This window comes from Alligator mississippiensis, chromosome 3 (genome assembly GCF_030867095.1).
Source record: "Alligator mississippiensis isolate rAllMis1 chromosome 3, rAllMis1, whole genome shotgun sequence".
NCBI lineage: Eukaryota > Metazoa > Chordata > Crocodylia > Alligatoridae > Alligator > Alligator mississippiensis.
Window position 1 is genome coordinate 193,071,948 of NC_081826.1, and position 13,154 is coordinate 193,085,101.

At 47.1% G+C, this 13,154-nt stretch overlaps 1 protein-coding gene across 2 annotated transcripts in view; it reads left to right on the forward strand.

The window, feature by feature from the left end:
- PGM5 (phosphoglucomutase 5) overlaps positions 1-13,154 on the forward strand; it is a 148,175-nt gene that overhangs the window by 9,274 nt on the left and 125,747 nt on the right. For both annotated transcript variants that reach the window (XM_019478154.2, XM_006261237.4), the window contains exons 2-3: positions 7,411-7,573; positions 12,950-13,096. In XM_019478154.2, coding sequence (XP_019333699.1) covers positions 7,411-7,573; positions 12,950-13,096 — 310 coding nt within the window. The remainder of the gene's footprint in view (positions 1-7,410; positions 7,574-12,949; positions 13,097-13,154) is intronic.

Genomic DNA, 13,154 nt, shown 5'->3' on the forward strand with positions numbered 1-13,154 from the left:
CTGACCAGGGATTAGTGTTAGGCCCTGAACTCCTCCCCTACCTGGTGAATCAACTACTCCCTCCATTCTGCCCAGCTTTCCCCTTATCCCGATTTACTTTGATTGCATGCTGGAACTGGGAGCAGCTTGCAGGATTGGAGGGTTTGGCACACTCAAGGGGCTGGCTTGTCTATGGGTGGGGGGGGGTGTTCATATGGGTGTGAGGGGAGGGGCCAGTGGGGGAAGGATAGGAAAATTGCAGCTCCCCCCTCACCCCCCCACCTCCCTTGGGTCAGCAGCTGGGCTTTCACAGCCGTAGGTCTGTGTTCTGAATATTTACAAAAGTTCAGTTAGATCAGTCTCCTGTTGCAGGGCACTAAGACGTGCTTGCTCCATTAAGGCAGTAGCAGCCTAGCTAGAGAGTCCTGGGAGCAAGGCAGAGCTCCACAGCTGCAAGTTGCCTTGGCAGCAGGCTAATGAGGGAATTAGCTGGCACCTGCACCCAGCCAGTTGACCAGAAGAAGGCAGGGCCCTGGGTACATATAAGCCCCAGGGTTGGGGCTAACAGGGGTTAGTTCTCTAGCAGCCACCAGGGCAAGGAGCTCTTGCAGGAAAGAGCTACTCAGAAATGTCTGGTTGCCTGATCTGATGCTTGTATGAATAATGAGGCTCCAGAAACACATAAAGTGTTCATAAGGTGCATGAAGAGTGGTTGTTCCTCAAGGCAACTATAGGCCCGTCAGTCTTACCTCAATCCTGGGGAAACTCTTTGAGAAGATCATCAAGCAGCACATCTGTGATGGGCCGGCATCGGGGATGATGCTCAAGGGCAGCCAGCATGGTTTCGTTAGGAGCAGGTCATGTCAGACCAACCTGATTGCCTTTTACGATCAGGTCACAAAAGCATTGGATGCAGGTATCGCCGTGGATGTAGTCTTTCTGGACTTCAGCAAGGCCTTTGACACTGTTTCCCACCCCATCCTCATTAAAAAACTAGGCGACTGTGGCATCGATGCCTACATGGTCAGATGGATTGCTAATTGGCTGAAGGGTCGTACTCAGAGGGTGGTGGCGGACGGGTCATATTCGACCTGGGGGGAAGTGGGCAGCGGAGTCCCCCAGGGCTCGGTCCTTGGGCCCACACTGTTCAATTTCTTTATCAGCGATTTGGACAACGGGGTGAAAAGCAACCTGTTCAAATTTGCTGATGATACCAAAATTTGGGGTGAGGTGGGCACGCTAGTAGGGAGGGAAAGACTGCAGAAAGACCTGGATAGGTTGCAAGGGTGGGCTAACAAAAACAGGATGCGTTTCAATAAGGACAAGTGCAGGGTGCTGCACTTGGGCAGTAGTAACCGGCAGCACACTTATAAGATGGGAAACTCCCTTCTTGAGACCACGGAGGCAGAAAGGGATCTTGGAGTCATCATTGACTCCAAGATGAACATGGGCCGACAATGTGAGGTCACAGTCAGCAGGGCTAACCAGACCCTATTGTGCATCCACAGGTGCATCTCAGGTAGGGCCAAGGAGGTGATCCTCCCCCTCTACGCGACACTGGTCAGGCACAGCTGGAGTACTGCGTCCAGTTCTGTGCACCCCACTTCAAGAGGGATGTGGACAACACTGAGAGGGTCCAGAGGAGGGCCACCCTCATGATCCGGGGACAGCAGGGCAGACCCTACAATGAGAGGCTATGGGACTTGAACCTGTTCAGCCTTCACAAGAGAAGGCTGAGGGGGGACCTTGTGACTGTCTATAAACTCACTAGGGGGGACCAGAAGGGTTTGGGGGAGACCTTGTTTCCCCTAGTGCCCCCCGGGTTAACAAGGAATAATGATCACAAGTTGTTGGAGAGTAGGTTTAGATTAGACATCCGTAAGAGCTACTTCACAGTTAGGGCGGCTAGGATCTGGAACCAGCTTCCAAGGGAAGTGGTGCTGGCTTCTACCCTGGGGGTCTTTAAGAAGTGGCTCGATGCCTACCTGGCTGGGGTCATTTGAGCCCAGTTTTCCTCCTGCCCAGGCAGGGGGTCAGACTTGAAGATCTACAAGGTCCCTTCCGACCCTACTTCTATGGTTCTGTGAAGGGCATGATCCTCAAAGCACAAAAGAAGTCCATTCCCATGCTGAGGAAAGAGAGCAGAAGGGCTCATAAGCCCTCTTGGCTTAATAGAGATATCATGGTCCTCTTGAAAAATAAGAAAGAAAGAGCAGCTTAGAAAGGCTAAGGTGGTGACTGAATTTAAACTAGCAACAGAAATCAAGGACAAGAAGAAATCCTTCTTTAAGTATGTAGGAAACAGGAGGAAAACAAATGGAATTGTGGGCCATTGCTTAACAACCCATAACAGCTGGTTACCAGCACTCAGGAGAAAACTGAGCTCCTGAGTGACTACAGGCACTCCTCACTTAACGACCGAGTTCCGTTCCTGCGACTAGGTCGTTAAGCGAATTGGTCGATAAGTGAGGAGCTGCCCCTTGATACTGCGTGCCTTGGCTTGAGACGCCACGCTGCCGTTTCCACAATACGTTTCGTACAATACTGACTGCTCGCAGAGCTGGTTGTAAGTCTGCACGGTCGTTAAACAGGTAGGTCGTTAAGTGAGGAGTACCTGTACTTTGCTTTGGTATTTCATAGGACTAAGAGGAAAATGTTACTAGATAAGGTTCAGAATGGGCATGGTGCGAATGACCGCTTTCCTACTGTTGATGTTGAGCTGGTGCGTGATCAGTTAGAAAAGTTAGACATTTATAAGTCAGCAGGACCGGATTAACTTCATCCGAGAGTGCTGAAGCTGGTCAAAGTCATCATGGGACCTCTGGTGAAACTCTTCCAAACTCATGGCGCTTGGGGGAGGTCCCTGAAGACTGGAAGAGGGCTAACGTTGTGCCTATCTTCAAGAAGGGTAGGAGGGAGGACCTGGGCAACTATAGGCTAATTAGCCTAATTTCTATCCCAGGGAAAATCCTGGAAACATTCGTCAAGGAGTCTACGTGCAATATGCTTGCAGAAGGTAGTATTCTGAACAACAGCCAGTATGGCTTCATCGGGGGCAGGTCTTGTCTTACCAATCTCATCTCCTTCTATGACCAGGTAACTTGCCACCTGGATAGGAGAGGAGGTCGACACTGTATACCTAGACTTCTAAAAGGCCTTTGATTTGGTATCCCATGATGTTCTCATGGGAAAATTGGAGAATTGCAGGCTTAACTTTTTGACAGTTAGGTGGGTAGGAAGCTGGCTGAGAGTTCTAATGAGTGGATCTATGTTATCTTGGCGAGAAGTGACCAGTGGTGTCCCTAAGGGGTTGGTGCTTGGTCCAGTGCTTTTTAACATTTTTATCAATGATTTGGATGTGGGGGTGAAGAGCTCACTGGCCAAATTCGCAGATGGCACCAAGTTATGGAGGGGTGCGGTCACGCTTGAAGATAGGCTGCAGATACAGGCAGACCTAGACAGGCTGGCAAGTTAGGCAGATCGGAACTAGATGAAGTTCAACATTGAGAAGTGTAAAGTGCTCCATCTGGGGACGAACAATCCCCAACATACTTACAGGCTCGGTGGCGCCAAACTGACTAGCACCACAACTTTAAGGGACCTAATGGTAATAATAGACCATAGTATGAACATGAGCTGTCAGTGCAATGCTGTAGCCAGCAAGGCAAACAGTATTCTGGCATGCATCAACCAATGCAGCTCAAGGAAAACCAAGGAAGTGATTCTTCTGCTTTACTCAGCATTGGTGAGACTGCAGCTGGAGTACTGCGTCCAGTTCTGGGCACTGCACTTCAGCAAGGGTGTGGAAAAGCTTGAGAGAGTCCAGAGAACAGTCACCCATATGATCAGAGACTTGCAAGGCAAACCTTATGAGGAAAGGCAGAGGGACTTGGGTTTCTTCAGCCTAAAAAAGAGAAGGCTGAGAGGGGACTTGGTAGCTTATTGCTATATCAGGGGAACACATCAAGGGCTCGGTGAACAACTGTTCACCAGGGTGTCCTTGGGGAAAACCAGGAGTAACGGCCACAAATTCCTGGAAGACTGTTTCAGGCTTAACACTAGGAAAAACTGCTTCACAGTTAGGGTGTCCAGACTGTGGAATAAACTCCCTCCAGAGGTGTTGCAATCATCTACTCTGGAAATCTTCAAGAGGAGACTGGACGGTCACCTTGCTGGGGTCACCTGACCACAGTTGTCTTTCCTACATAGTGCAGGGGGCTGGACCTGATGATCTTGCGGGGTCCCTTCCAGCCCCTTACAATCTATGAATCTATAAGGTACCCAGGGCTAGGAGGCATTCAATACTTGGGGAGAAGTTAGTCTTCTTAAAGAGACAGAGTGTGGCCTTCATTGATTTTATGTTATAGCCCAGGGACTTATATTTATGATGTTTGCACCAGTGGACCAGGATGAAGCTAATAGGGGTGGAGGAGGCCTTATTGGGGTGCACTATCTTGTAGTGCCCCAGTACTAAGGGGGCACAGGCTGCAGGGGGCTGTAGTGCCCAGCACCGGAGGGGTGCAGCCACAGGGGGCTGTAGTGCGCAGCACAAGAGGGGTGCAGTGACAACAGGAGGCTGAGTTAGGCCAACGCTTCAACAGAGGGATATTATTCATATACCACCTGTAAGGCATGGGTAAAGGGGAGGTTTTGGAGCCACACATCTAGCTCATAAGGCTTAGGGTGTCCTGTGAGGCACAGACTTGGAGTGAAACCCGACAAAGGATCCAAGAACCTGCAAGTTCTAGTGGGGTTCTACAGGACCATGACCTTACAGAAACTCATGGGTAGCCTCCCAACTTATTATTTTAACCAACAAGATGTGGCAGGTGAGATTAGAAGGCACCCGCAGGGCAGAGCTGGCATGGTCACGGAGCCCTAGGGGCATCATGGCTATCCTTGGGGACCCTGCACCATGACACACCCTGTACCCATTCTAAGTGCACTCTGTGTGGATTTTGCAATCCCCTAAGAGAAACACAAAGCAATGACAAATGTGGAAAAATATTGTTCAGAAAATTGTGTCAAAACCTTTCACCTCATCAAATGGAAATATTCTGTAAACATGAACGTTTCATGTTCTTTGCAATCCCCTAAGAGAAACACAAAGCAATGCCAAATGTGGAAAAATACTGTTCAGAAAATTGTGTCAAAACCTTTCACCTCATCAAATGGAAAAATCAAGTTGCCCATTTTGACCAATCTAACCTTCCTGGAACTTCTGCACAGTTTGCACTTAGATTGACCTAATTAGGGATCTAAGTGTAAGGTATGCATGTGAGCAAACTAAGTTAAGTCGGGTCACCATTTAAAATGGAATCTAACCTCCCCTTAAGCTCCCCAAACTCCTGTATGTACCTTTTAATATCGAGGCAGCAAATTGTTGATGTCTCCTCCTGTAAGTTCTTGCTGAGGCTTCTCCATACACTGTTGGAAAAGTTGGGAGTCCCAGAATCCCACCTTGCTGCCCCTTCTTCTGCTGAGGGAGTCCCCTTTTCACCAGCTAGTTGGGGGGCGGGGAGGAGAGGAGCAGTCTTGGCTATTAGGTCTGTACGAAGCTTTGGTCCCTGATTCAATTCGGTGGGGATTTGGCCTGATTTAGTGGTCAAATCTCTGAATCTGAATCGAATCAGGAGACCCTTTAATCTCTCAAAATCAAATTGGAACCCTCTGAATCAATTCAGAGAGATTCGGAGATTTGGACATAGACACAGCTTTAAATGTTTTTTCTACATACCTCCAAGGTAGGATGTGGCTCGTGAATGCCGTGATGCTGGGGCGGATGGAGCATCCTACAGGAGTGCGGCCCCCCCCGCCACCCCCTCCCATGCTCCTGTGGGACGCTCCATGCACCCTAGCATCGTACCATTCATGAGTCGTGCCTCGTACCTTGAGGTATGTAGAAAAAACATTTAAAGCTGTGTCTGTGGCAGAATTGCTGATTCTCTGAATCAGCATTGAATCTTCATATTTTGATTTGGCCAAATCCGATCGGGGACAGTGATCCAAATCAACGAATCGAATTGCTGTTTCCAATTTGGGCTGAATCTGAATCGAATACGGGTGTGCGAAACGGGCAGTATTGGCTTTGCATCCTCCACTCCAGCAAAAGGGACAGGAGGTGAAATGATTCCTTTTTGCTTTTAGGGCTAGGGGGAGAAGTTAGACATAAACCACTTTAAGTGATCCAAAACTAGTTTAAACTTGTAACAGAACAGAATTTCACAGCACATATACCACTTTCAAAATGGCCAAAAGCAGTTTAAGATAAATCTGGTTGGATGGAGTATCACACTAAACTGATTTAGGTCAAATCAGTTTATGGAACTTCTGTCCCAGATCTAGGAGTGTAAGGGTAACTATACTACCCTGTATCCTTTTTTCTTTCAAGGAAATAAGACTGTAATTAAAAAAAAAAAAAAAAATTAGGTCAAATTGGCAGTGTCTCTAATGGTCTGTTGGCAAATACATCATTGCTTGCCTATTTACATTAATCTCTCCTGCTGGTTTCAACATCTACCTGTTTCCCAGGGAACAGAACTGTTTCTTATTTGTCTATAAATATATCTATGATAGACTCCTGGATTATTTTTATATTGAGCGCAAACAGTAGTCTCTGCCTACGGGATAAGACCAAGGTTTGTAATTGTAACCTTGCCATGGATTTACACATAATACCAAATGCGTTGAGTCAATGTTTAATAACAGCATCCTGAAAGCTTGTTGTATTTTAAGAATTCATAGGTACTTCCCAAATTCAGAGCTAGGCCCAGCTTCACTCTTTTCAGTAGGAGTAGCCAAACTGATTTGCAGCCAAATGTAACTTACAATGTTCTACTATGCAAGGTATTACTGCTCTTATCTTGGATATAGAGGTATGATTGACAAAGACTATAGACCTTAGCCTGCCTAGGTCCTGGTGCAACTGAAGTGCCATCCTGTGAAAGGCAGTTGCTATCTAGGATACAAATATGCTATTTACAGTAGGTACAAAAGATTTTTAAAATTGGTGTGAGCTAATTAATTATCTTGGTAAATTATGCAGGTTAAATTAATGAATTTAATGCTATATTTTATATAACAGGTCATATTCAGTTCTGGTATATATTCATTTAAGTCAAATGAGATATTTGTGTAGAAAAAATACCTTAGTTGATCACATATTGTTTCATATTAGAGTATTTGAGCCAACTTCTTATTAGCAGAAATCCAAAAGCTTAACTTCCAGAATTCTTAGTGTTATATAGCAGCTCCAGAGGGTGTTTCATTTAAACACGGGCACTATAGAAGCAACCATGTAGTTATAGTGCAAATTCAGCTGGCCTTACATATAATACAACATTTTGGTATATTTATTAAAAACATTGGTACCATCTGGAGTTGAAATGCTAGCATCAGTAAATGTAATTTGACTTATTCTGGTTCATTTAGATTGGAAGATTGGTTATTGGTCAGAATGGCATTTTATCCACTCCTGCTGTTTCATGTATTATCCGAAAGATCAAAGCAGCTGGTGGAATTATTCTAACAGCAAGTCACAGCCCTGGAGGACCTGGAGGAGAATTTGGAGTCAAGTTTAATGTTTCCAATGGAGGTAGGTGTTTTTATAACACATTACATCATCACATCTCTGGATGGTAAAGATAGGTCGACAGGGATAGCCAGATGATAACTATATACAGTTCTCCTGTTGTTCTAAGCATGTTTCCAACATTAGTATTTTTAATGTTAGAAGAGACATTGTCTATGTGCATTTACGAGAATACAATATATAGTATGCACTGGGTTAGAACCTGTACTTCTTTGTTGGTTCAGTTCCTTCTCAAGTTGATAGGAATTCTTCATGTAAAAATCTACTGGACTTGTCATCTTAATTTTATACTGAATTTATTTTAGGTCAGTGGATGCATGTGTTTCTGTCCCTTTATAAATATATCTGCTTTATGGAACTGAACACTGTAGATTCCCATTTTACTTATTTCTACTAGACATGCCTTGGTATTTGCTTTTCAGTTTGAAATTTTTAGAAGCAAGTAAAGCACTATTACTTATTCTTCCTCTTGGGCAGGGTTACCAACTTCACTGCAATTTGGGACTGCACGCACGTGGGCCAAATGCTGCAAGGCAACCCCTTGGAATTATCCCCTCTTGCCATGCAGCCCTTCTCGGATCCCCCTTGTACATGGGCAGTGCTAATAGTATGCGGTTCCTTCTTGGTCCCTTGCATGCTGCATGGCAGTGAGAGACCTGTAAGGGCCCGCAGGCTGCATGCTGGCCCCTCACAAGCTGCACACTGCAAGGCTCTGTCCTGAATTTATAAATTGTACTGGAATAGCCTTATTTATAGAGTATAACTTAATTTACACAAGGGGGTTGTACTGTGTTAACTATACTGGCATAGCTAAAGTAGTAGAACTTGTGAGTACATGAGATCTTTAGCTAGTACTTTCAGCCTAGTCTGTCAGTTTCTTCAGCCTGAATTTTCATATAATCAACCTTATACACCCATAATAGATCTTAATGCTGATTAGTAATACTTTGCACTTGTATAGTGCTTTTCATTTGAATATCCCACATGCTATTGGTGAATTGTTATCTCCATTTCGAAGGTGGGAAAACTTAAGGTTTATAAACACCCAGGAGGTGTACTGGTATAATTGAATATGTGATATTTGACTGTTGCCATTTTGTTTGTAGACCAGATATGAAGCCCAGAAAGGATAAGAAGCTTAAGTAAAATCAGATATCAAGTCAGAGAGACAGTATTTGAGCACAAGTATCAGACCATAATCACTGGGCACAGTGCCTCAGCAAGCTTAAGTACACTCCATGCCATTCAGCTTCTTCCTGATAGATTGGTAGCAGCATCTTTAGTCTTTAGCCTATTTTGGCATTTTAAACAAAGTCCTGTACAGTTTTAAAAATAGAGCAGGGCTGAAGAACAGGTGTCAACGACTGATTAGTCTCATTAGTCATGGAGGACATAACAAAGAGTAAAAGGCTCAAAGTTGCAACTGGGAAAATTATAAGTTAAGTATTAGGAAGAGCTTTCTAACTGTGAGAACAGTTAGGCAGCAGAGCAAGCTGCCAAGGGAGGTTGTAGAACAGGGACGGGCAATTATTTTGGATGGAGGGCAGCTTATCGAGTTTTGGGAAGCTGTTGAGAGCTACATGGGTAGCCCTGCCCTTTGACAGGTGCTCTACCCCCTGGTTGCCATCTTGGGACCAGAAATCCTGCCCCTAACCTTTGACCTTTGCCACTGGAAGTCTTTCCACTTGCCCCTGGAAGTACTCCTTTGGGGAAGAGGGTTTGCCATCTTAGGGGGAAAAAAAATAAATTACATACTAAAAATCAAACACCCATGATAATATATTTTAATTTAATTATAAAATATATTTTTGTCCTGATTTGTGTACATTTGTGGTGTATGTGCAGAAGTGAGTGCATATGGGGTTTGTGGGGATGTGTGTGCGCATATGGATGTGGGTATGAGAGCCATGTAGTGCAGAGTGGCTGGGCAGGAAAGTGGGGAAAGCGGGGGGGGGAAGGGGGGGAGGGGTGTGGAAGTGAGTGGGATCATGAGGCCTGTACCAGTGTCCTGGGGCCATTGCCGGTGGGGCCTAAAGTGGGGAGCTGACCTGACTCCATAGAGCCCCTGCCAGCTCGGACCCCGCGCTCATACCACCTTGCTCTGGGCCCTGTTGGTGCTGGTCCCGGGACACCAGTGTGGTCCCGCCCGGCTGCTGCTGGCTCCTGCGTGCCCCCAGTGCCCCTGCCCCAGCCCTGCAGTACAGGCGGGGAGCAGTGCACAGCCCCAACTCTGTGTGCCCTGCGCTTGCCTGCAGGTTACAAGCTGGTGCTCAGCGCAGGGGAAAAGTGCCCTCCCCTCGTGTGGCCAGTGTGCCATGCTGCAGCCTGCGCGGGTCTGTCCTGCTTCTCTACCACATCACTACCACCCCGTAGGGCAGCAGGGGCAATGGAGAGCAGGCACAGGCCGCTCCAAGTGGCTGCAGTATGGGGTGCCGGCCACAGGGAGGCAGGGGGTGGTGCTTTGCCCCATGCTGAGCACCAGCTTGTAACCCGTTGTCGCTGTTAGCCTGGGCCCCATGCCGGGTCCAGGCTCTCCCATCAAGGCTGAGCCATGGCAGCAGCAGCAGCTGGGTGGAAGCTGCTGCTCGGCTTGGGGGAAAGGTGCCCCCCCCCCCTCCGTTGCCGGGCATTGTTGGTGGCCTGGAGCCCGCACCGCGCTAGGCTGGTGTGCGGCTGCTTCACCGCTGCCTCTGTGCTGCCCAACGGCTGCTCCACACAGCCACTGCTGCCACTTCTGCCCAGCTGCTGCTGCTGTGACTCAGCCCCGACAGGCAAGCTCGGAGCCGGCATGGGGCCCAGGCTAGCAGCGGTGGTGGGTTATGAGCTGGTGCTCAGCATGCAGAAAAGCACCCCCCCATCCCTGTGGCCGGTGTCCCGTGCTGCACTGCTCGGAGCTGCTTGTGCCTGCTCTCTGGTGTCCTCACTGCCCCATGGGGTGGCAGTGATGTGGAGAGGCAGGACAGCCCCACGTGGAATGTGAGTGGCTGCAGCACAGGGTGCCAGCCATGGAGAGGTGGAGGCTGCTTTTCCCCCATGCTGAGCACCAGCTCATAACCTGTGGGCAAGCATGGGGTGCGCAGGGTTGGAGCTGCGTGCTGCTCCCTGCCTGTACTGCAGGGTTGGGGTGGGGGCACTGGGGGTGCAGAGGAGCCAGAGACAGCTGGGTGGGAGTGTGGGGCCCATGTTGATGTCCCAGGGCCAGCACTGGAGGGGCCCAGAGCAGGGCAGCCTCTGCACTTGTGTATAGGCACCCTGTGATTATAGGTACCAAGCCTGTAAGAAGTGGCTAGTATTTGCTTTGGATTCGGATTTGGATCGGCTGATTCGGGGCACTGTGATTTGCTTTGGTGATTCAAATCACTGTCCTGAATCGATTTGGTGATTTAGCTGAAGCCGAATCTCCGAATCACCCAGGCCCATCCCCTGCTTGCTCTCCCAGCACGTCAATGGCTGCCCTGCCCACCCCAGCTCCCAGCACTTTGAAAAAAAAAAAAATCCCTTACTCATTGGGTGCTGCCAGGCAGGGGGGAGATCCCCACTGCCTCCCACTGCTCCACGCTGCGTGCTGGGGCTCTTCATGAGACCCCCACCCTGCTGTCCCAGCACCCCCCATGGCTGCCCCACCTGCCCCAGCTCCAGCCCTTCAAGAAAAAAACCCACAAACCCCCCTGGACTTACCTGTTCCTGCCCGGCAGGGGGGGTGATCTCCACTGCCCCCAGCTGCCTCGCGAGGGGCTCTGCATGAGTCCCCCAACCCCGAGGCCACTGCAGGAGCAGAGAGTCTCCAGGTTTTTGTCATTTTTTATTTTTCTTTCTTAAGGGGCTGGAGCTGGGGCAGGCAGGGCAGCCATGGGGGAGCTGGCAGAGCAAGGGGTGAGTCGGGGGGCTCATGGCAGAGGCTCCCATGTGGCATGGGGCAGTGGGGGGCAGCAGGGATTGCTCCCCCCACCCAGCAGCACCTGGTGAATGGGGCTTTTTTTTTAAAGCACTGGGAACTGGGGTGGGCAAGGCAGCCATGGGCGGCCTGGGGGAGTGGGCAAAGGTCGGGGCGGGGCTGGGAGAGCAGGCAGGAGATGGGGCCTGGCAGGGGTCCCCCCATGTCCCCCTCCCCCCTTGCCTGCCCCCTACTTACCAGCTCCGAGTCCAGCTCCAGATCCCTGCTGCAGCAGGCAGGGACTGTCTGAATCACTGAAGATCTCCAAATCTTTTCCGAAGATTTAGAGAGCTTTGAATCAATTCAGACCTTTTAATTGGTCCCCTGATTTGATTCGGATTTGGAGATTAGGCCACCAAATTGGGCCAAATCTCCTCCAAATCGAATCAGCACCCAAAGCTTTGCACAGCCCTAGCAGGTACTAAATTTTGCGCTGTAATTACAGTGCATTAATGAATGTGTAGATGCACCCACTAGAGTTAGTTAGCTGAAGTCATTTTTCAGGGTGGAAATGTTTTTAAAATAGTAGATTTAATTGTTTTTCAGGCCACAAGGGAACATTCTGAAAACGTAGTCTAACCTCACAATGTGCGCTATAAAACCTTTTCTAGTAACTTCTGTGCCAAGTCAAAAATGTTTATTTTACCTATACCGTATCTTTTAAAAAATATATTGTTTTCCAAATTAGCTAATCAAAGTCAGTCTGCAACTGAAACATGAATTCTGTTCAATTAATCTGATTAACTCCAGATCAAAGTTGCATATTAAATAATGAAGTCATTTTGAATTCCTAAAGCAGATTAATTTTGATAAACTGTCAGAAGTGTCTTTAAAGGCAAACAGTTCTATAAAACTAGTAAACTCAATACATTCATTTATGTAGGTTGATGTAAAGTAAAGTTGCATACAGTTTATAGATACTTAACCTTAATATAAATGTAAATATTGAGTCTTCATTAGCAGGGCAGAAGTATATTGGATTCTGCTCCTCTGGACCTTAATTTACTTTTCCATTTAAATTTCATCTTTTCAGTATTTGCAAACAAGCAACTTGCCAAATAACCATGTTAATGCAACATGCATATTGGGATTTACTGAAGACTATCAGCAAATGGCAGATTTCTTTAACAATAATAATACATCCAGATGGTGATGGCTCTGTTCTTTTTTCCTGAAATTATTTATTTGTATGCTATTTTTCATTAATGAAGTAAACCTACATAGTATATTGTGGTTTTAATATTATGTTTTTTTTCCAGTGACATATGAGATCTATGATTTTCTATCAGGAGAAAAATCCTGTATTTTAATCCAGTGCTGCCTTCTAGGCTTGTTTGTTACTGATGCATGGAAAAATAAGCAAGTAAATGTATGAATGAACTGCTTCTTTCTGTATCTGGATAGTGAGCCATCATCTGAAAAAATCTTAATATTTTGTTCTGCAGGACCTGCCCCAGATGTTGTTTCAGATAAAATTTATCAGATCAGCAAAACCCTGGAGGAATATACCATTTGTCCTGATCTCAGAGTTGACTTAACTCGACTAGGAAGACAGGAATTTGATCTAGAAAACAAATTCAAACCTTTCCGAGGTATCGATGTATGTTTATAGAAGCTGTGTGGTAAATCCATTGATTCTTATGATAAGAG